The following is a 24,581-nucleotide window of genomic DNA, read 5'->3' as shown; positions in this document are numbered from 1 at the left end:
ACAAACTTGTTTTGTTATTCTTTACAAACACAGGCAATAATTCCCTGGACACTAGTGGACTTTACTGTACAGTGTGAGCATTTTAGTCACATTTGTGACTAAAATAGGTTGTGTGAGTTTTGGAACACAAATAGTAGCACAAATGCAAATACAGATTTTAACCCTTTTATCGAATTATGCTCCCAAAATAGATCCATCCAAAGTTGATCAAACTAGGGTAAAATGTTCGCCGATCTGCAAAGCATGTTTGAAATCACCCGAAACCATAAGCATAACCAAATTTACCCTGGTTGTGAAAGTGATTGACGCGGAAGTGTCACTGATAACTGTGTGCAGTGCAAGAGCTGTGTGTCCCTTCTTCCTACAGTTGCCCACATCTTAAAACTGAAATAAACAAAGTCTTAGTTGGAGGAACGGGTCAGTAAAAGACAAAAGTTTTGTTTCACCACCTTAAAACTTGAAACAAACTGCACCGCTCGCTCATAACTACGAGGGTTAATTAGACTCAGTTCATTTCGAACATGCAATATACATTTAGAACGGAGGGAATATTGAACAACAAATCGATGATTGAAGTGGCAAACTTGCCATCCTGTTTGTTGAAAAGAACATACAGCTATTGACACACATTCCATCTATTTATAAAGTAGAGGTAAGACAAACCGGTGAAAGATTCAAAATAACTGCCGTCAGAACCGACAAACTGCTGTTGCTAGCCTGCTGGGCTAACAAAACCAGCTCAAACAAGACTACTGAGTGGACTCACTGATGTCACATGTCACTTGGCAACTGGCACATTCTTTTAAAAGGCACACACACACTGCTCTAATATCACACTTATCTTAACTACTTTATGCCGGATATTTAAAGTTTTTTTTAAGTAGCGTAATAATTACCTTCCTAGTAATTGATTACATTTATTAAAGAGTCATTCCGTTAGTAATTCAATGACTTTTTTTGGTAAAGTAACAAGCAACTATGATTAACAACTTTTTTACATTGATTTTCAGAACACAGCCTGTCACACAGCATCATGAAGCAGCTGGCAGGTTGGTGTTTCTGGCTAAAATCTTTGGGTGTCTTTCCCATTATTATGTTTATTGTTAAAGTTCAATTATTTTGAGGTTGCTGCTGACGTTTAAACATGTCCTCTTAAACCAGAGCACTCTATTTCAAATTTTGATCTTTTGTTAGCTGAAAAAGTGAGCATAGCTAAATGTTTTTTTTAAGAGATTGGAGATTATATTTTACTTTTCTCATGTTATTTCTAAGGATTTTTCTTTTTTCTTTTTCTAAAACAACTCTTTAAAGGCCTACTGAAACCCACTACTACCGACCACGCAGTCTGATAGTTTATATATCAATGATGAAATCTTAACATTGCAACACATGCCAATATGACCGGTTTAGTTTACTAAATTACAGTTTTACATTTCCCGTGGAGTTTCTTGTTGAAAACGTCGCAGATTTTTGGTTGGAGGGGACATTTTAGCCCAGCACCACTTATGGCTAAATGTTGTCTCTTTTCATCGCATAATTACACAATAAGTTGGACATCTGTGTTGCTGAATCTTTTGCAATTTGTTCAATTAATAATGGAGACTATAAATAAGAATGCTTTTGGTGGAAAGCGGTGGATTGCAGCTGTCTTTAGCCCCGAGACACAGCCGGTGTTTCTTTGTTTTTGGTTTGAAGCTTTAACACAGAGCGGTCAAGCGAACATGTTTCTCTACGTCAGTCAATACATACGTTTTTGGATGGGAAAATTGTCGGCTCTTACCGGAGACTTCAGTGGATTATGGGACCTTCTCCTGTAGCTGTCAAAAAGGCAGCTGTGATGTTGGCTCCTCATCTGCTTCTCTCTGAGACACTGGCGTTCACCGCAGCCATCCGACTTTCAGGTATGACTTTACTCATCTAATCTCACTAAAATACTATTAACACAATAAGCAGTTAAGGGCCTCACTAACTTTCCTCATCCACAAATCTTTCATCCTCGCTCAAATTAATGGGGAAATTCTCGGTCCGAATAGCTCTTGCTGCTGGTGGCCATGATTATAAACAATGTGAGGATGTGAGGAGCCCTCACACCAGTGATGTCACCCGCACATCGTCTGCTACTTCCGGTAAAGGCAAGGCTTTTTTATTAGCGACCAAAAGTTGCGAACTTTATCGTCAATGTTCTCTTCTAAATCCTTTCAGCAAAAATATGGCAATATCGTGAAATGATCAAGAATGACACAGAATGGACCTGGTATCCCCGTTTAAGTAAAAAAGTTGTTTCAGTAGGCCTTTAAGTTGGGATCTTATTACGCAAAACCTACTTATCTTACATGTTGGTACCTGTTTTTGTGAATTTGGGATCCCCATCAGTCGTGAAAATTTGAAATAAAGCATAGTGGGGAGATTTAGTTAACTTAATGTATGTTTCCATGTATGGGTTAGATATGTGTTTTAATCCAAATCGCTGAGCCCTAAACTTGTGTTAGCAACAGTGCTAGCACAGTTTAGGGAAGTTATCTGTGTTTAATAGTGTAATAGTAGGCCTTATGATGGCATTTTGTGTATATGTGCGAGTACGCATGTGTTCTTTGTTTGAGTGTTAATAATGAAATTGTGATATTTAAGACATTTCATAATGATACTATGTTTCTGTGCAACAAATTGTTTTCTGTGCTACTAATTTTTTGCAAAACTAAGTGTACAGCCCTGTAAAGGCCCTTAATGATTTAAACAGAGCTAATAGTAGTTTTTGCTCATGTTAAGTTATTTTGTACGAGTGCAAAAGTATTGTCTGTAATAAAAGTACATAATTTGAATATTTAAATGATTTTGTTACGGCGCCATTCTGTTTTTTTGTTTTTTTATTCTAATTCCGATCAAAAGTTGAATAATTCAAGATTGAAAGTTTGAAGTATCAGTATCAGCATTGGTATTGCCAATACTACCTCTTTAACTACTTGGTATTGGCTCGATACCCAAATACGTAGTACTGCCCAAAACTAATGCATAGTATCCAAACAACAGAATAGTACATTCAATTTTAACAGAAGTGTAGAGTAGATAATAAAATGTTGCAGCAGAAAATAACCAGATAGTAACAGTAATTTAGTAAGTAGAATAATAGTTTTGAGAAAATAAGCCAATGAAGCAATATGCCAAACTTGTAGTCTTTGTAACCTGCTGTGAAATAGTTCTATTATGGCTTGATGATTAAGGCAAAAACAATAATCCCAATTATAGAATTTTGATTGATTTTGAAATCACTATTAATAACTCGATTATTCATTAATCTGTAAACTCATAAATATGTTTTAAAATAAAAACTGAATATAAAGAATAACGAATAGACAGCAAGTAAGATAATGAAAATAGTAACAACAATAGATTAAAATATCAATAGCAACATAAATACAATACAATTCAATTTTTTGTTAGCATTTTTTTAATTCCGTTTTTTGTTACTTTACCACCATACTGTGTGCTTTTTGTGTCATAAATAACATTCGAGAAAATATTTGTTATTTAAATGCAAAAATTCTCACATTTAATGGTTTAGAGAATTTTGACCAGTCACAGCATAATATTTCAAAAAAAAGTTTCGGTAAGTGCTTTAATTACATCACACTTGTGTAAGGTACCTTTTTTAAACTTTTGTTAGAACTGTCAGACCGGATGTTTCGCACAGCGCTGTAATTGTGTGTTGTGAGCGTGACTGGTAAACAGATGACTTGAAGCTGTTAAAAAAAAAAAGAGAGATCCTCTCAAGTTGCGACTGCTGTCCTGTTTTTACGCAGATTTTATATCGACAATTTGTGTTTTATTTTATTTATTCTAATCTTTAATTTTTTCCTCCCATTCCCCCCACTTGTTTACCTGTATCTCACCTTTTTTGTAAGGGCCGCCGGAAGTTGGCAGACCCGTCAGCGATCCTGTTCTGTCCCCCTGTAATGTTTGTCTGATCTTGAATGTGCTGAAAATTTTAATTTCCCCTCGGGGATTAATAAAGTATGTCTGATTCTGTTTGATTAAGTTTTTAGTTATTTAGTTTAATTGCTGTTTCAAGTGGCCGTCTCCACATTGTTTTGTTTAGGACGGGGCTGTTAAGTGTTTTGGGGATGAATGAGTAGTCCCGGACATATTATTTTCCCAGTCAAATGTTCCTTCTCCTCACAATGACAGCATTTCACTCACATTTATGTCAACGTACCTAATATTCTGCAAATGACAGCGGATTCCGTTTTATTTGCCAATTTTGCGACTCCGTCCGCGGTTATGTTGATGCGGAAATCATATGGCTTTACTTTTTCTGTTGAGTTTAGTGATTATTGATTAGCCATACTAACGTTGTGACAAATAAAAAGTAGCAAGTGAGATCCAGAAATTTTTAGTAGATGTGCTCTTTTCCCCCCCCCCCATTCACACGCTCACTCATCCGTTTCACTGTTACAAGCTAAGGAATTTGAATGCACCTTGCGCAACCCTTTAATAGTTTTTTACGATTATAATATTTTTATGATTGTGAGAGGCCAAAATAGAGATAAAAATGTGATTAATTGTCTAGCCTCAGTTTCTATTATCATTTATATGCCAAATAGCATATTGTTGTTATCGCAAGAATCTGCGGTATATATCGCAATATAGATTATAGGCCATATCACCCATTCATAGTGTGAATATTATTAGGGTTCAAATTCAATTTATTGAGCAAATAGCAGTATTTACCTTTGGTGGGCAGTTAGGAGGAAGAGGCAACCTCCAGTTATTCTTGAAGATATTTAGAAGATGCATTGAAATGGATGGTCCGTGCACATTATTTCCAAGCTCCCGCATACACAGCTGAAACGTGAATGAATATTAAACAGCTTGAATCTATATATTAAAAAAATATTAAAGTTGGATAACCTCACTTTTTGGGGAGTGGAGTTTGTATCGCAGTAGGAAAAGAGCTCATGAAGAACCACTCCAAAACTCCAGACATCAGACTTTTGTGAGAATCTGGACTCATTGATGGATTCTGGGGCATACCTGCATCAACATTGACGTTTGCACAATCAAGTACAGGGGCGCAAAAATGTATTTAGTCAGCCACCGATTGTGCAAGTTCTCCCACTTAAAATGATGACAGAGGTCTGTAATTTTCATCATAGGTACACTTCAACTGTGAGAAACAGAATGTAATAAAAAAAAATCCAGGAATTCACATTGTAGGAATTTTAAAAAATGTATTTGTAAATTATGGTGGAAAATAAGTATTTGGTCAGTCATTCAAAGCTCTCACTGATGGAAGGAGGTTTTGGCTCAAAATCTCACGATACATGGCCCCTTTATTTCTTTCCTTAACACGGATCAATCGTCCTGTTCCCTTAGCAGAAAAACAGCCCCAAAGCATGATGTTTCCACCCCCATGTTTCACAGTAGGTGTGGTGTTCTTGGGATGCAACTCAGTATTCTTCTTTCTCCAAACACGACGAGTTGAGTTTATACCAAAATGGATACATGGATGATACAGCAGAGGATTGGGAAAATGTCATGTGGTCAGATGAAACCAAAATAGAACTTTTTGGTATAAACTCAACTTGTCGTGTTTGGAGGAAAAAGAATACTGAGTTGCATCCCAAGAACACCATACCTACTGTGAAGCATGGGGGTGGAAACATCATGCTTTGTGGCTGTTTTTCTGCTAAGGGGACAGGACGATTGATCCGTGTTAAGGAAAGAATGAATGGGGCCATGTATCGTGAGATTTTGAGCCAAAACCTCTTTCCATCAGTGAGAGCTTTGAATGGTTGACCAAATACTTATTTTCCACCATAATGTACAAATAAATTCTTCAAAATTCCTAAAATGTGTATTCCTGGATTTTTTTTCACATTCTGTCTCTCACAGTTGAAGTGTACCTATGATGAAAATTACAGACCTCTGTCATCATTTTAAGTGGGAGAACTTGCACAATCGGTGGCTGACCTAATACTTTTTTGCCCCACTGTATGACGTACGTTCAGTTTTAGCTGACATGGCATGTTTTAAAATATGTGCAAACCTACCAGAAGACAGGGCTCACTCTAGGCTGTGTGACTCTGTAGTACTCCTTGTCCAAAGGAACAATCTTGGTCAGTCCAAAGTCAGCAATTTTCACCAATGACTCACTTGCCACAAGGATGTTTCTGGCTGCCAGGTCTCGGTGCACATAACGTAATGTCTGCAGGTATGCCATGCCCTGGAATAGAAGTGTCAAACTTGTCTTCATTGTGAACATAGTTGCCTTCAGAATGCTGTTTTTAAAAATAAAAACATACATGGATTTGGAGCTTTATGTTAACAAGGATGGGTATATTATACTTTATGTACAGATATTTGTTTTACATTCGACCTATGATACTGACCGGAGTTCTTATGGGTCACTCACTCTGAAGTGCATGTGCAAAATCCCACAAAAAAGTTCAATTCAAATGATAATGCTGACCAAAGTTCTTATGGGTCACTCATATGGGTGGGTCCCTTTCACATCTGGACAGATACTGTACAAATTTCCGGTACCTGGGTATCAATGTCAACGGTGCAAATTTTTGGTATTTGTGTCTGCATTCATGTGGTAATAAATATTTTGTCCAATAATAAAATATGAAAACAAATGTTATTTAACACTGAGCTGTTAATGAGAACTGTGCTTTCCAGTTGTTATATCTTGTTACACTTCTTAGTCTCATTTGCAAGTATGCATGAACCAATACAGTACAAATTCCGGTACTTGGGAGTCGATATCAACGGTACTCGTTTTTGATATTTTTGTCTGTATTCATTTGGTATTAAATATTATTTTGTTTGATGATAAAATCTAAAAACATGTTATTTAGAGGGGAACTGCCCTTTTTTTGTATTTTTCCTTTTGTTCACAATCATTATGAAAGTATAACGATGGATGTTGTTTTTTTTTTGCATCGTAAATATTAAATAAATACGATCAAAAGTTCGCTTACTACGGAGCCTATGGGAGCGGCGCAATTCTGTCTACAAAGCCCTTAAAAAACCTCCAGTGAGTCGTCTTTTTGTGCCATTCTGGCCATTTCCGGGTCCTAAATGGCTGTCAAAGTGTACAAACTGGTCGTAATACCTTCTCAGACTTCTTCTGTCCAGGTGAAATGCATGATTTATGATCTGGAATAAACTTACAAGGAGCTTGGAAGCAGTAGACCAATCGATGATGTAAATATAGACACACACGGTCCTGATCACAGCACCACTATAAATGGTTTGTCTGCGTTAGCGCTTATATTAACAATATCACTAATATTGGTTAATATTCAAATCACAAAGTGGAACGGAGTATTGTTGTTTTTAAATGGTTATTGGAGTTTATCGGCAAAATAGAGGCACTCCCATTGGCTCCGCCGTAATTGGACTTTTATTTACTTTTATCTACAAGTTTGAAAGCATAATATAAAAAATCCATTCGTCTTCATGTCTTTCATAATGATTGTGAACGATAGGCAAAATTCCCCCCAAAATGCAGTTCCCCTTTAACACTGAGCTGATAACGAGAACTGTTGTTCCAGTTGTTTTATCTTGATTTCTTACACTTCTGGGTCTCAATGTCCAGTATGCATACATTTCAGTTTGTCTGTGGTGTATTGCAGTGTCAGGAATTAGTCTTTGTCATTAAGCTGAATGCGCCTGTCTTGTTGATACCAAAAAATGTGTTTGTACTGTAAGTGTGGTAAACTGAATTTTTCATGTTTTTCTGTGTTTGTTTGCACATCATGTTTTACTCTCGCTCTCGCCCACAGTCTGGAGTGCAGCTGACGCTGGGCAATCGTGCACACCTGAAAGCTGATTAAGTGGTCTATTTAGTCTGGGTGCTGACGGCCTGTCAGTGCCGGAACTTTGTATTCCACTGCAAGTTCTATCGCATGTGTCTTGGCCTCCTACAAACTTACAGTCTTTCTAGTCTGTCTTGTGCTCCTCTCAGGTTTGCTTATTTATATCCTAGCCTTGTCTAGCGTCTTTAGTTAACATTTTGTTTCTTTGTTTTACTTCGTGTTTTGAAGTAAGTTATCCTAGTTTCGTCTAGCGTTTTCTGTTCAATTGTTGATTGTTTGATATAGTTATTTATTCATGGTGTGTTTTGTATTTCCACCATCGCTTTTTGTTTTGGCTACGTTCCACTTCCACCTTAATAAAGGAAGAATTTAACTATATCATACTACGTCTCTGCATCCTTGGGATCCACTCTCCAATTTTCGTAACAGAAAAGTTCCGGAACCCGCAGAGACCGACCCCTGGAAAAGGGCTTTTCAAGGCCAGGCCCAACGCATCAGTCAGCAGGGGGACCAGCTAGACCACCTGGGCCGGGGCCTACAGAGTCTGTCGGAGCGGCAAGACGCCATGTTGGAGCGAATGAACGAACTACTAGCCGCCGTCGTTCCCACTTCGACCACCAGACAAGACCCGGCACCCGCTCAGCCCATGCCACCCGCTACAACCACCAATATGCGGCTATCCCGTCCTGAACGTTTTTTCGGAGATGGGGATGACGTAAGACACTTCCTGACACAATGCGTACTACACTTTGAGCTTAACTCTTCCGCTTTCACTTCTGAGCGAGTTTAAGTTGCTTTTGTCATCACTCACCTGTCTGGCCAGGCGGGCACCTGGGCTACTGCTGAGTGGAGCCGTCAGACCACCACCATTTCCTCATACGCAAGCTTCTCCAAAACTTTGAAACAAATATTCCAACAACGGCTCCCAGGCAGAGAAGCAGCGAGATCCCTCTTCCGGCTGCAGCAGGGTTCACGACGGGTCGCGGAGTACGCGATCGAGTTCCGAATTTTGGCCGCCGATTGTGACTGGGGTCCTTCGGCGCTGTTAGACGCTTTCTTCATGGGGCTTGCGGACGAAATTCGGCATTCATTAATCCCGATGAAACGTCCACCAGAGGTCGCCGTTCTCCTCCATTGGCCGCAGGCAGAATGCAACTAAAAGGTACTTTGTATTGGTCTAACCAACAAATAGACATTTCTGCTCTTATTGACTCTGGGGCAGATGACAATTTTTTGGACTTTGAATTTATGAAACGTCATTTGATTCCTGTTATAAAATTGCATGAACCCAAAGAGGTGTATTCTCTCGATGGGCGCCTGTTAGCCAGTATTACCCACCAGACCCACCCACTCGACTAGCACTTGTCTGGTAATCATAGTGAAAAAATTATTTTTTATATTGTGCCTTCACGGTCCGCGCCCGTCATTTTGGGAATAACCTGGCTACAGAAACACAATCCGCACATAGACTGGTCTCGTGCTGCTATTATTAATTGGAGTGTTACTTGCCACACACATTGCCTCCGTTCTGCCACAGGTTCTCACACACCGCCACCTATCGCTATCATAGAGAAAATAGACCTGACAAACGTGCCTAAGAACTATCATGACTTGAGAGCGGTGTTTAGATAGGATAGTGCACTTTCACTTCCCCCCAACCGACCATACGATTGTGGCATGGATTTGCTAGCCGGTGCGGCGCTACCATCAACCCGCTTATACCAAGTATCGAACACTGAACGTAAAGCGTTGGAGGAGTACATCAATACGTCTATTGCCGCGGGTCTCATTCGTCCTTCGACCTCACCTGTTGCCGCGGGGTTTTTCTTTGTCGAAAAGAAGGATAAGTCCCTACGGCCGTGCATTGACTACCGCGCCCTTAATCAAATTACAATCAAGAATAAATACCCTCTTCCACTTCTTGATTCGGCCCTTACTCCCTTACAGACTGCTAGATTTTTTACTAAACTTGATTTCCGTAGCGCTTACCATCTCGTTCGCATCCGAGAGGGGGATGAATGGAAGACCGCATTCAACACTCCACTCGGACATTTTGAGTATCTTGTCATGCCTTTTGGACTCACTAATGCTCCCGGCGTGTTTCAGGGTCTTATTAATTACATTTTTCGGGACATGACAGGTCAGTTTCTTTTCGTTTACCTGGACGATATATTAATTCATTCATCTACTTTTGACGAACATGTGCAGCAGGTGCGGTTGGTTCTTCAAAGATTACTTGAGAATAAATTGTTCGTCAAAGCGGAAAAATGCGAGTTCCACTCTTCCTCCATTCCCTTCCTAGGGTTTATCATTGAGGAGGGTAGACTCAAACCTGATCCCGCTAAAATAAATGCAGTTGTTGACTGGCCCATTCCGGTGTCCAGGAAGCATCTTCAGAGATTTTTAGGATTTTCAAATTTTTATCGGCGATTTATTCGAAACATTAGTCGCGTCGCGGAGCCACTTACGAGGCTTACGTCTACTAAGGTTCCATTTGAGTGGACACCCGAAGCCAATTCCGCGTTCTTGAGGTTAAAGGGATTGTTTACCTCGGCTCCCGTTCTCTGTTACCCTGACCGTTCTCTCCAGTTTTTTGTTGAAGTAGAAGCTTCTGATTCAGGTGTAGGGGCCGTACTCTCCCAGCAATCTGTCCTCGACCAGAAGGTGCATCCCTGTGCTTTCTTTTCTCGTCGCCTATCCCCTGCTGAGAGGAACTATGACATTGGCAACAGAGAGCTTCTGGCGGTCATCCTGGCTCTTCAAGAGTGAAGACACTGGCTGGAGGGGGCGGAGCTTCCATTCATGATCTACACGGACCACAAGAACTTGGCCTACTTAAGGACCGCACAAAGACTGAACCCACGCCAAGCCAGGTGGTCACTATTCCTGAACCGTTTTAATTTTGTCATCACTTTCCGACCTGGTTCTCAGAATGGGAAACCTGACGCCTTGTCCCGTCTATACTCTTCGTCATCTGAGAACTCCTCACCTCAACCTATCATCCCACAGAGACACATCATCGGGGGACTTCAGTGGAACATCGAGCAGCAAGTCCTAGAGGCCCTAAGGTCGGACACATCACCTCGGGGCTGTCCACAAGGTCGACTATTTGTGGTTCCTCGGCTCCGCCCCAGCGTTCTGGATTGGGCACATGGGTCCAAGATTGCTTGCCACCCAGGTATTCGTCGCACTGGCTTCGTCCTCTCCCAGCGCTTTTGGTGGCCATCCATTTTTGGCGGACACTAAGGCTTTTGTGGCAGCATGTCGGATCTGCGCCCGGAACAAAGCATCCCACCAGGCCCCGGCAGGACTATTACATCCATTACCCATCCCTTCCCGCCCATGGTCTCACATTGCTGTGGACTTTGTCACAGGACTGCCTCCCTCTGAAGGTAACGACACCATTTTGACCATTGTGGACCGGTTCTCAAAGATGGCCCATTTTGTGGGTCTCCCCAAGCTACCTTCAGCCCTCGAAACAGCCCAACTATTAGTACTTCATGCTTTCCGGCTGCACGGCATCCCCTCTGATGTGGTATCTGACAGAGGGCCACAGTTTTCCTCGGCCGTCTGGAAGGCCTTCTGTGAATCACTGGGGGCCTCTCCTAGCCTATCCTGCGGCTACCACCCACAGAGCAATGGTCAGACTGAACGGACCAACCAAGACCTGGAGGCGGCAATCCGGTGTACCTGTCATCAACAACCCTCAACTTGGTCTGAGACTCTTCCATGGATTGAATACGCTCACAATTCCCTCATCAGTTCTGCCACAGGCTTGTCGCCATTTCACGTCACCTACGGTTTCCAACCACCTCTTTTTCCTTCTAACCAGTCTAAGGCCGACGTTCCATCCGTTACGGCACACCTGCGTCGAGCTCACCAGGCTTGGCGCAACACCAGGGCAGCACTACAGAAGACATCAGCCAGGAACCAACTTTTAGCCAACCGACATCGCACTCCAGCCCCAAACTACCAGCTGGGACAGGAGGTCTGGCTATCATCTCGGGACTTACCACTTGCCACCGACTCTAGGAAACTGGCTCCCAGGTTCGTTGGACCATATCAAATTGTCAAGATTATTAACCGTGTTGCAGTCAAGCTCCGCCTCCCAAGGTCTCTCAAGTGCCATCCAGTGTTTCACGTTTCCCGCATCAAGCCTGTCTCATCCAGCCCGCTCAGTCCTTCCGAGATACCACCCCCTCCACCCAGGTTGATCGAGGGTCACCCAGCTTTCACAGTTAACACCATCTTGGATGTGAAAAGAAGAGGTAGAGGTTTCCAATACCTAGTAGACTGGGAGGGGTACGGTCCAGAGGAACGGTCATGGATTTCAAAGTCTCTTATTTTAGATAAAGATTTGATTAAGGATTTTTATATTCGATTTCCAGACAAGCCAGGTAGGCCGCCAGGTGGCGTCCGTTGAGGGGAGGGGTACTGTGGTAAACTGAATTTTTCATGTTTTTCTGTGTTTGTTTGCACATCATGTTTTACTCTCGCTCTCTCCCACAGTCTGGAGTGCAGCTGACGCTGGGCAATCGTGCACACCTGAAAGCTGATTAGGTGGTCTATTTAGTCTGGGTGCTGACGGCCTGTCAGTGCCGGAACTTTGTATTCCACTGCAAGTTCTATCGGATGTGTCTTGGCCTCCTACAAACTTACAGTCTTTCTAGTCTGTCTTGTGCTCCTCTCAGGTTTGCTTATTTATATCCTAGCCTTGTCTAGCGTCTTTAGTTAACATTTTGTTTCTTTGTTTTACTTCGTGTTTTGAAGTAAGTTATCCTAGTTTCGTCTAGCGTTTTCTGTTCAATTGTTGATTGTTTGAAATAGTTATTTATTCATGGTGTGTTTTGTATTTCCACCATCGCTTTTTGTTTTGGCTACGTTCCACTTCCATCTAATAAAGGAAGAATTTAACTATATCATACTACGTCTCTGCATCCTTGGGATCCACTCTCCAATTTTCGTAACAGAAAGTATTGTACTTATTAAACACCAGTTGTTTGATTGTGACATGCATCCTATTTGTAGTTTTCACTACCATATGTGGAGGTGTTGAAATTACCATGTAAAAACATTAATACTAATCAGTATTATGTAGTAGTATTTAGCATTTTGAAAAGCCGATCTTTACTTTTAAGTGCCTTCTGTCAGGCATACTTTAAGGTGGGTAGCAACGTGTTACATTTTTTGCTCCGTTACATTTGATTCAGTAACTCTGTCTTTAAATTGTAATTTTCGGAGTAATTTTAATGCAACATGTTTTTTACTTTTACTGAAGTATTTTTGTAAAGAAGAAACTCTATTTTTCCTCCAGTACACTGAGTTTCATTTCATTCGCTATATCTACGGTATATAAAAATATTTATTTCTAATATATTGATTACTCCTTGCAAAGACGAATGCTCTTTTGGTATGCACATCTCTTTTTTTGGTTCTCACCTTACATATCTGTGATGCGAAAAGTAACATCCTCCTGATGTTGATGCTGGGTCTGTTGTTTTGTAGATACCCAATAAGACTTCCATGGGGTAAGTATTCCATTACCAAGCTCATATCGAGCCGACCTGTGAAAATATTTTGCTCTCTTATACTTTGAAGGTGCAAATAAGTGCTATACTTGGTTACAGTATTGGCAAAGGACTAGAAAATACTGAGCAATTCAAAGAAATCTGTGTTGAATAACTTGCTACATTTGTATTACCCGTGCTGTAGCAGACCCCTCTGTACTTGACCACATAGTCGCAGTTCAACATGCTTAGGGTTCTGATCTCCTTGCGAAAGTCTTCCAGGGTTGAATGCTTATTGGGCTGCAGCTTCTTGACAGCAACCATCTCACCTGTGTCATCTCCCAGTGGGTCGTAACGACACAGCTCAACACTCCCAAAGTTTCCCTGGTGTAACACAGTCACAGTCAGATTTATAAGATGCCGGTTATGAAATAAATGAAACCAATAACTTCATGTTCGGTTTTTGGAATAATGTTCAAAAACATGAGATGACGTCGCACATTACTTCTGACACAAACTGAAAAGCTCTGTTTTGCGTTATGGCCCACTATACAAATTGGATGTTAGTCATATGCATCTATCGAGCCACACCTAAACTCGTCGTTAGGACAGCTACGGCTTGCACAGGTGTCTCCTCCATTTGTAATAAATCACAAATTGGGTTTTATCTGTGCTATTTATTATAGAGGTGTCCCAATACATCTTTTTCATTTTGGATACGATACCGATATTGTAGCCTTGAGTATTGTCTTATTGCGACATTAATAACAGAACATGACCTAAAGATTTTATTTGTTTTGATAAATGTTAGAAAACAGGGCTTCAAATATTTCGGTACCACACGATTCAATTTTAATTTTGGGGGGTAAAGATTTGTTTTAGAATTGATTCACGGCGGCATAGCTCGGTTGGTAGAGCGGCCGTTCCAGCAATTTGAGGGTTGCGGGTTCGATTCCCGCTTCCGCCATCCTAGTCACTGCCGTTGTGTCCTTGGGCAAGACACTTTACCCACCTGCTCCCAGTGCCACCCACACTGGTTTAAATGTAACTTAGGTAATGGGTTTCACTATGTAAAGCGCTTTGAGTCACTAGAGAAAAGCGCTATATAAATATAAATCACTTCACGATTAAAAATCATTTATTTTTTAATAACATTGAGTGCCAGTTCTATGATTAACTACATTAGAATAAAGAACAGCTCTAATACATTTCTATATTACTTAAAACTTTGTTTAATAAAATGCTACCCAAACACTTGATACAGTAAATACAAATAAGGCAACAAGAGAACTATCCAACACTTCTCTTTTCGAAAGTAAATCTGTACAGCAGATATGGGCCTCTTTATCAACAACATGATTTTCTTGAGTGGCTGGACAGAACAGGGAAGAAACAAGATTTTAGATTTTTTAAAATCTATTAAGCATCGTTACAGAAAAATAATTGCAATTCATTCGAAAAATTTTTTTTTTTTTTTTTGGGCACCCCTACTAAAAAAGGCTTGATAAAGTGAAATTACTCAATCAGCGAACTATGGTCGCTATTCAAAATACTGACCTATTTAACGCCAACCAACTGGAATGGATTTATGCAGTCTTTTAATTTGAGTGAAGTGGTAATCGTGGTATTTTATCTTAAGTTAAACTCATGAAGTAAGTTGAACGATGTGCATACGCTTGTTACTGGAGTTTTGCAGGACTGCTTGTTTCGGAGATTCTAGATGCAAGCCAATATTTGTAACTTACTGATATCAGACCGATATCCGTATCAGATTGTGACAAACCCAGTTTATAACATTGCTGTTGTAAGATACATTTTAAGTTAGAATTAAAAAAAAAAAAGCATTGTCTTGCTTAAATTATTCTTCCTCCATTTTCCCGAAAAAAAACAGTGGAGTCATGCCTACCTTTCCCAGTATTGAAATGAAACGTAGATGCCGCTCCTCAAATAATGTCTGGTTGTGCAGGGATGAGCTAGAAGTTTGACACACCGGACTCAATTTGACAGGCTCAGTGGCGTGAAGTATGACATAGTCTGTCGTGAAACCGGAAACACCATCACATTATGGGTTGTTCATAAATTTGTGCCATGGGATGGCAAGGTGTGTTAAGTAGGTTGACTTCAACAGACTAAGACTATGCATCAATACCTGACGTGATGAGACCGTTGAGGTCACGGATGAGACTGCGACATGAAGGTCTGAAGGCTGCTTTGTAATTCATACACTGGCTGATCAGCTCAGCCAGTTCTGTCCATTGAGACGGCGCCAGCTGCTGGAAGTCCTTATAAAACAGCTGCTTCTACAGAAAGTACATTTTTGCTTTTAGATTGTGGAAATTTGTGTGTTCCGTTATCTGCTTTAAGCAAAGCTACTTTGTTAGTCCTGGGCTCTGGCGCCACCCGGTGTATGTTGTTTAAAATTGTGCTCATCAATTTTTTACAGCCATCCATCCATCCATATTTTCTACCGGTTGTCCCTTTTGGGGTCGCAGGGGGTGCTGGAGCCATCTCAACCATTATAATTATTGATTGGGCTGTATCATAAGCATACCTGTTGAAGGTCCCAGTCATGCAGCGGAGCATTGCCGCCGTTAAAGATTTCCCACACAGTGGCACCAAAGCTCCACTTATCACACTCCAGGGTCAGGTTGTCTGGGGCCTCCAGTACCTCGGGTGCCACCCAGGGAATTCTGTCCAGGATTACTCAATACCACAAAAACGTGCTTGTGTAACTATGCATTGATAGCAAAATTAGAATGTGCTGACATTGTGTCATCTTTACCATCTCTGCTTATCATTGCAACGCTGATACCAGGGTCGCTAAGCTTAATGAAAGGAGAGCTGCTGTCTCCTTCTCTGGCCAGTAGCAGGTTTTTTGCACAGATATTTCCATGTACAATGTTCTTCTCTTCCTGAAAGATTGTTTCTTTCAGAAACATTTGTCATCATGATCTACATCGCAAAATATTTTCCCACCAGGAAGTTGAGAGCACATGCAAGCTGTTTGGCCACATCAAGTTTCCAGCTCACAGACACGACTCTCCCCCTCTTTAGGTAAAGGTCAAGGGCCCCATACTTCACAAACTCTTGGACCATTATGTCTGGAAAGAGCAGTGAAGTTTGCACTCTTGAGTAAGCAGAGAGTCATCTGAGGGGAAGCTTGCAGAACAAGAATGCATGCATTTTTGCAGATGTGTAGGACTAAAGCAGACCAACCCAAGGCTAACCATTAATGTAACATCTTTCTTAAAGGCCTACTGAAATGAGATGTTCTTATTTAAACGGGGATACCAGGTCCATTCTATGAGTCATACTTGATCATTTCGCGATATTGCCATATTTTTGCTGAAAGGATTTAGAGAACATCCATGATAAAGTTTGCAACTTTTGGTCGCTAATAAAAAAGCCTTGCCTTTACCGGAAGTAGCAAACGATGATGTCACTGGTGGGAGGGCTCCTCACATCCTCACATTGTTTATAATGGGAGCCTCCAACAGCAAGAGCTATTCGGACGGAGAAAACGACAATCACCCCATTAATTTGAGTGAGGATGAAAGATTCGTGTCTGAGGATATTGATAGCAAAGGACTAGAAAAAAAAAAGGCAATTGCATTGGGAGCGATTCAGATGTTTTTAGACACATTTACTAGGATAATTCTGGGAAATCCCTTATCTTTCTATTGTGTTGCTAGTGTTTTTGTGAGTTAAATAGTACCTGATAGTCGGAGGGGTGTGTTGACGCCAGTGTCTGAGGGAAGTCACGGCAGCTGCATGGACCGCGCAAGCTCCGCAGATCTCCGGTTAGAGGTGACCTTTTACCACAAATTTCTCACCAAAACCTGCTGGTTGACAAGTGGTCGGGATCCATGTTCGCTTGACCGCTCTGATCCTTAGTAAAGCTTCACATCCGGGAATTTTAAACCAAGAAACACCATGTGTTTGTGTGGCTAAAGGCTAAAGCTTTCCACCTCCATCTTTCTACTTTGACATACCCATTATTAATTGAACAAATTGCAAAAGATTCCGCAACACAGATGTCCAGAATACTGTGTAATTGCGCGATGAAAAGAGACGACTTTTAGCCGGAAGTGGTGCTGCGCTAATCATCATTCAGCGACGTTTTCAACAAGAAACTGCGGGAAATTTAAATTGTAATTTAGTAAACTAAAAAAGGCCATATTGTCATGTGTTGCAATGTTAATATTTCATCATTGATATATAAACTATCAGACTGGGTGGTAGGTAGTAGTGGGTTTCAGTAGGCCTTTAATATCATACAATCTTCAAAAATGTGGGTTCTCATGTGCAAAAGAAAAACCTGCCTTACTTTTTGTTCCATGGACACTGATGCCATAAACCAAGAGCAGGTGCTTGTGAGAGATTTGACTCATCATGCTGGCTGCTTCAAAAAATGACTGTGTGACATAAAATACAAGTTTATAATGAAAAAATAATAACATGTTGCAATATTTGGATGAGATTAAACTCACTTCCCAGCAGTTCTTGTGAACACCATGAAGTTCTTTCAATAAAACATCCGTCACATGTTTCTCCCCGTCACGAATGTCTGTTTTGGAGCCTTTAAAAACTCGAGTAAAGGATCCCTGTCCAAGGCTTTCACCCTTACAGGAGGAATAAGGAATTGTTGTGAAAATTATTATTTTTTCGTTATTTTATTACTGCAGAAGAGCACTGGTGAAAGAGGTCATTACCATTGATGTGGGAAAATAATGTATAAAATATATATATATATATATATATATATATATATATATATATATATATATATATATATATATATATGTATGTATGTATATACAGTATATGTATATGTATGTATTGATTGTGCTGTATCATAAGCATACCTGTTGAAGGTCCCAGTCATGCAGCGGAGCATTGCCACTGTTAAAGATTTCCCACTCAGTGGCACTAATAACAAATAGCCTACCACACATTGAACATAGACTATTCCTAAAAAAAAAATATATCAAAAGTAGAATGTATATATATGTAAATATATATATTTGTATATATGTATATATGTATACAAATGTATATATACATACATATATACATATATACAGTATATATACATATATATATGTATATACAGTATATATACACATATATATATATATATATATATACACATTCCACTTTAAAAAAAACTTTTTTAGGAATAGTCTATGTTCAATGTGTGGTAGGCTATTTGTTATTAGCTTGCTAATAAGTTCTGCATTTTTAAGCCTTGATATTTGCAATAAATGCCATTTGGGGTTGGTTTTCACATATTTTCATACATACTAAACACGGAGGGCATCCCTAAATATGTATTTACTGTTCATGTTGCTTTCTTATTTTGTGTTATGTATTTAACTTTTTATAAACTTGTTGATGCAATGCAGTATTGGTTGGTTATCACAATGTGTCAATCAGTTGTTGTCAGTTTTTGATCTTTTATGACCACTTTGTTACAACAGATTAGATTACAAGCCAACACTTTAAGATTAAAATTAATGTAGGAATGACTATCAAAATATGTTTTGATCATGAACAATTCACATTAGAGTAAAACATTTGATCACTAACCTCATTCTTTTCTACTTTTAGTAGCACATGCTAGTTCATAACTTACCCATTTTAGGTCTTCGTACTTGATCATGTGGAACTGGATATGACAAAAAAAATTTCTCTCAGGTGTTTGGGACCCTTGAGCCTCTACAGAGATGCTGTTGCGTATGACGATGAGGTTCGTAAACTCTATGGAGGAATTTGGAAACTTTGTTCTCAAGTTTTCTTTTCTGCTTTTGATATGTAGCATACAGTGATACCTCAATTTACATACTCAATCCGTTCCATAACCAAGCTCTTGACTCAAAACACTTGTATCTCACATTTTTAATCAGTGCTTGGCCCCCAAGACTACCACAATTTTAACATGTAACAGTTCAGTTCAGTTTTAGTTTATTTCGAACATGCATACGATGCAATGTAAAGCATCACACATTTCCAGTTGTTTCATTACAGCACGTCCGAAAGGAGTAGGAAGAAGCAGAGCTGATTTAATCCTACCCTTTTTCATACAATAGCAATGTTATCCAATGTCCTTGTTCTCTGTAACAGAACAATGAACAAATAAATAATAGATAAATAATATACCATAGTAACAAAAAAAAATGTTAAGTACATAAATAATCTTTGTCTCAATAAAAAAAAGGGTTCAAGATGTTCATCATAATTCTTGTTCTGTGTACTTTGTGAACACTTTTATATTGAACAGTCTCTTAAAGGCCTACTGAAATGCCCATCCATCCAACCATTTTCTACCGCTTATTCCCTTTTGGGGTTGCGGGGGGCGCTGGCGCCTATCTCAGCTACAATCGGGCGGAAGGAGGGGTACACCCTGGACAAGTCGCCATCTCATCGCAGGGCCAACACAGATAGACAGACAACATTCACACTCACATTCACACACTAGGGCCAATTTAGTGTTGCCAATCAACCTATCCCCAGGTGCATGTCTTTGGAGGTGGGAGGAAGCCGGAGTACCCGGTGGGAACCCACGCATTCACGGGGAGAACATGCAAACTCCACACAGAAAGCTCCCGAGCCTGGGATTGATCTCAGGACTGCAGGACCTTCGTATTGTGAGGCAGACACACTAACCCCTCTTCCACCGTGAAGCCCCCTACTGAAATGCAATTTTCTTATTCAAACGGGGATAGCAGGTCCATTCTATGTGTCACACTTGATCATTTCGCGATATTGCCATATTTTTGCTGAAAGGATTTAATAGAGAACATCGACGATAAAGTTCGCAACTTTTGGTGCTGATAAAAAAGCCTTGCCTTTACCGGAAGTAGCAGACGATATGCGCGTGACGTCAGGGGTTGTGGAGCTCCTCACATCTGAACATTATTTACAATCATGGCCACCAGTAGCAAGAGCGATTCGGACCGAGAAAGCGACGATTTCCCCATTAAATTGAGCGAGGATGAAAGATTCGTGGATGAGGAAAGTGAGAGTGAAGGACTAGAAAAAAAAAGACTAGAGTGCAGTGGGACCGATTCAGATAGGGAAGATGCTGTGAGAGGCGCCATGGCAGCCGTGGGGGTGGCAGGACCACTCGGCCAGGCCCAACCGCAACAAGGGATAGAGCCATACCGCTTTGAACCCGACGCTGACGGTGACTGTAAGGAGGACGCTGCTGATATTGATGCTGGAGTAGCACACGACATAGATCGCCTTCAGAATTCAGAATGGTAAAATGATCGCTGCGTAATACACTGTACTTTGTGTATGTGGGCCAATCCAACCGGGTTCGCTTGACATCTCTGTTCCATAGTTAAGCTTGACTGTCATCTTTCGGGATTGTAAACAATGTGTTCGTGTTGCTAAAGCCGGCTGCAATTCACCGCTTCCCACTTACAGCTCTCTTCTTTGATGTATCCATTGTTCATTGAACAAATTGCAAAAGATTAACCTACACAGATGTCCAAAATACTGTGGAATTTTGCGATGAAAACAGACTACTTAATAGCTGGGCACGATGCTGGCACAAAATGTCCTCTACAATCCGTGACGTCACGCACAGGCGTCATCATACCGAGACGTTTTCAGCAGGATTTTTCGGCGCGAAATTTAAAATTGCACTTTAGTAAACTAACCCGTATTGGCATGTGTTGCAATGTTAATATTTCATCATTGATATATAAACTATCAGACTGCATGGTCGGTAGTAGTGGGTTTCAGTAGGCCTTTAAACTAAGTCATATTGGTGCTTTGTTTGATTTCTTTATTTAATCCATTCCATAATTTAATTCCACTTACAGATATGCTAAAGGTTTTATGTGTTGTACGAGCATACAAATGTTTTAAATTAGATTTTCCTCTAATGTTATATTTCTCCTCTTTTGTTGAACTGTTGTACAGTCTTGGGTAGCTGGTTATAGTTTGCTTTATACATCATTTTAGTTGTTTGTAAATGCACCAAATTGTTGGATTTCAATAATTGTGATGTAATGAATAAAGGGTTTGTATGTTCTCTATATCCAACAGTATGTATTATTCTACACAATCCTTTTTAGAACAGTTAGTGAAAGAAGCTCACATTTGTAGTTGGTTCCCCATATTTCTACACAGTAACTCAGATATGCTAACAGATATGTGAGCAGTAAAGAATATAAAGTGATTTTTGGTCTAGAACAGGGGTGCCCACACTTTTTCTGCAGGCGAGCTACTTTTCAATTGACCAACTCGAGGGGATCTACCTCATTTATATATATCATTTATATTTATTTATTTATGAAAGAGACCTTTTTGTAAACAAGTTAAATGTGTTTAATGATAATACAAGCATGTGTAACACATATAGATGTCTTTCTTTCACAAAGAAAAGAATATAAGTTGGTGTATTACCTGATTCTGATGACTTGCATTGATTGGAACCAGACAGTAATGATGATAACGCCCACATTTTCAAATGGAGGAGAAAAAAAGTTGTCCTTTCTGTACAATACCACATGAAAGTGGTTGGTTTTTGGCATCTAATTCATCCAGCTTCCATACACTTTACAAGAAAAACATTGGCGGCAAATTCCGTAGCTTGCTTGATTGACATTCACGGCACCCGAGGTTCTTGTGAGATGACGCTGGCTGCTGCCAGTTCATTATTATGAAAAAATGACAGAGAGGAAGGCGAGAAACACTTTTTATTTCAACAGACTTTTGCGCCGTCCCTTCCGTCAAAACTCTAAAGGCCGACTGCACATTTCCTATCTTTACAATAAAAGCCCTGCTTCAGGCTGCCTGCGCTAACAAAATAAGAGTCTCGGAAAGCTGGCGTGCACAAGTGATGTGCACGCCAGCTTTCTGAGGGATCGCTTGTGCACGCCAGTTTTCCGAGACTCTGTATTCAGTTAGCGCAGGCAGCATGAAGCAGGGCTTTTATTGTGAAGATAGGAAATGTGCAGTCGGCCTTTAGAGTTTTGACGGAAGGTACGGCGCGAGAGTCTGTTGAAATAAAAAGTGTTTCTCGCCTTCCTCTCGGTCATATTTTCACAATAATGATCTTGCAGCAGCCAGCGTCATCTCACAAGACCCTCCGGTACCGTGAATGTCATTTAAGTGACGTCTTGGTGAAGATTGATGATCACTAATTTTTAGGTCTATTTTTTTTTAAAAGCCTGGCTGGAGATCGACTGACACACCCCCCGCGGTCGACTGGTAGCTCGCGATCGACGTAATGGGCACCCCTGGTCTAGAACATCTGTTTTTGTCAAACCATCTTTTTAATTTGTTCATTTCTTCTGTCATTATATGTATTATCTTCTGTCTTCTCTCCTGAACAAAATGCTGTTGTGTCATCTGCAAATAATACTAACTTTAGGTCCTTAGTAACTTTATAAATGTAATTTAGGTCCTTTGTAACTTTATAAATGTAATTTATGTAGAGATTGAAAAATGTTGGTCTGAGTATTGATCCCCTAGGTGCGCCACAAAATATTTTCAGCTCTATGGAAGTGTGTTCGCCTATCTTCATATATTGCTTTCTGTTGGATAAGTAGCTTCTTACCCAGTTCAAGACCAACCCTCTAATGCCATACGGTTCTAATTTGTTTGTTAAGATGCTGTGATTATGTGTGTCAAATGCTTTTGTTAAATTGATAAACACAGCAGCAACACATTTTTTACTATATATTGCATTTGTGATCTCTTCCGTTATTTTGATTAATGCCATTGATGTTGAAATGTTGGCTCAGTATCCGTATTGGTTGTCTGTGAGTGTTTCATTTTTTATTTATGAATTTGTGTAATCTGTTGTTAAACAGTTTTTCAAAGATTTTAGAAAATTGTGGAAGTACAGAAACAGGTCTGTAGTTTGTAAACTGGTGTTTGTCTCCAGTCTTTATAAATCGGTACGATTTTTGATTTTTTAATTTTATTTGGGAATTTGCCTGTTTGAAAGGGACAAGCGGTAAAAATGGATGGATGGAAATGATAGGTTGATGATATTAGTCAAAGTTTCTGAAATCTCTTCAATAACCTTTTTTATCATATCAATTTCGTTGCTATAAGTTGAGGTCTTGGATTTACCTTTTTTTTTCACAATATTGAATATTTCCTCTTTTGTCACTCCTTCTAGGAACATAGAGTTTGGGTTTCTATTAATGGTTTCTATCAATAACATGCATTTTAAAAAGAACAACAACTTTTAGATATATTTTTTTGAAAAACAAACCAATAGTACTACACACAACTAGAGTAGTCTAACCAATGTGATAACAATTCAAGGCATTTGCCTTTTCCATTACACTAAAGAGGACTTCAAAATACTTTTTCGTTCGATTTGATTGGCGTCTTCCCGTCGTATTATGTCCAACATGTTCAATGAGCCTGATTACCGAAGAGTTGGTTGGTCAATAAAGCTGGGATAACAGCAAGTTAGCAATGTGACGTCATAAAAGTCTTTTGAACGACTCTTTTAAGTGAACGATGAGAATTGATTTCCAGTTAATAGTTGTGTAGATGGCGAAACATTTTAAAACATTTTATTTAAAAAAAGTAGTTCTTAAAGTAGTTTTAAACATACATAAATGTCATTCCTATTCATACAGTACATACAGTATTTTCCTGTATTGTTACATTTTAGTATTCTGTAACTTGCATAGCTATTATTGTTCCAGAAAGTTTTTTTAGGTAAGGGAAAATAAGAAATAGTTATTTAATTATCCAAGCATGGCGAAATGACAACAAGGCAAATTTGATACTGATTTCCACCTATGTAATTAATCTTGATGAAATATAATTTTTAATTATTCTATTACAAATATCATTATGGCTACAAGGGACATAGTTTTCTTGATACGTAACAAAATGTAAAAACGAGCCAGTCTTTTAAGCGGCTCTTTGACAGGAATGCTCTTTAAGATCCAGCTCCCTTCATCAATCCCATCCCTACCAAGTAGTGGTGCTGAAAATAGGAATATTTCTAGGTATGCTATCTCCCACTATCAGTGTAGTTGAGAAGAGTGGATGACTTTCAGGAGATGTGCTGAGAGGGTTACTATCACATGAGGCTGGGCAGCAGCAAGACCGAAGACCGCGTCGGTTATTAGCGCGTCTGAGTGAAGGACTGCCCTGGACACCTGTAGCAGCTTCAGACGTGTGCAGGAAGCCGAGCTGTGGGTGGAGACGCAACCTTCAACATGAGGACGATGTTGGCGTAAAGGCTGTGAAAGCTGGACCGCTGCTA

The 24,581-nt window shown here is 39.9% G+C and overlaps 1 protein-coding gene across 2 annotated transcripts in view; it reads right to left on the bottom strand.

Moving 5' to 3' along the window:
* The window catches only part of jak3 (Janus kinase 3 (a protein tyrosine kinase, leukocyte)), a 54,377-nt gene that overhangs the window by 601 nt on the left and 29,195 nt on the right, over nucleotides 1-24,581 (bottom strand). Inside the window, exons 11-23 of one of the 2 annotated variants that reach the window (XM_061883353.1) lie at nucleotides 18,963-19,087; nucleotides 17,818-17,949; nucleotides 17,655-17,742; nucleotides 16,304-16,428; nucleotides 16,110-16,239; nucleotides 15,879-16,030; nucleotides 15,477-15,627; nucleotides 15,234-15,361; nucleotides 13,522-13,711; nucleotides 13,260-13,384; nucleotides 6,048-6,220; nucleotides 4,911-5,028; nucleotides 4,726-4,839 (exon numbers count right to left, since the gene is read on the bottom strand). In XM_061883353.1, the coding sequence (XP_061739337.1) occupies nucleotides 4,726-4,839; nucleotides 4,911-5,028; nucleotides 6,048-6,220; nucleotides 13,260-13,384; nucleotides 13,522-13,711; nucleotides 15,234-15,361; nucleotides 15,477-15,627; nucleotides 15,879-16,030; nucleotides 16,110-16,239; nucleotides 16,304-16,428; nucleotides 17,655-17,742; nucleotides 17,818-17,949; nucleotides 18,963-19,087 (1,751 nt within the window). Of the gene's footprint in view, nucleotides 1-4,725; nucleotides 4,840-4,910; nucleotides 5,029-6,047; nucleotides 6,221-13,259; nucleotides 13,385-13,521; nucleotides 13,712-15,233; nucleotides 15,362-15,476; nucleotides 15,628-15,878; nucleotides 16,031-16,109; nucleotides 16,240-16,303; nucleotides 16,429-17,654; nucleotides 17,743-17,817; nucleotides 17,950-18,962; nucleotides 19,088-24,581 lie in introns of those variants that run through there. The other variant, XR_009803677.1, reaches the window with a different exon arrangement.

The sequence above is a fragment of the Nerophis ophidion genome, linkage group LG22 (genome assembly GCF_033978795.1).
Source record: "Nerophis ophidion isolate RoL-2023_Sa linkage group LG22, RoL_Noph_v1.0, whole genome shotgun sequence".
In the NCBI taxonomy this organism is placed as follows: Eukaryota; Metazoa; Chordata; class Actinopteri; order Syngnathiformes; family Syngnathidae; genus Nerophis; species Nerophis ophidion.
Note: the sequence above shows the minus strand (reverse complement) of the source record. Positions and strands in the feature narration are given on the sequence as shown.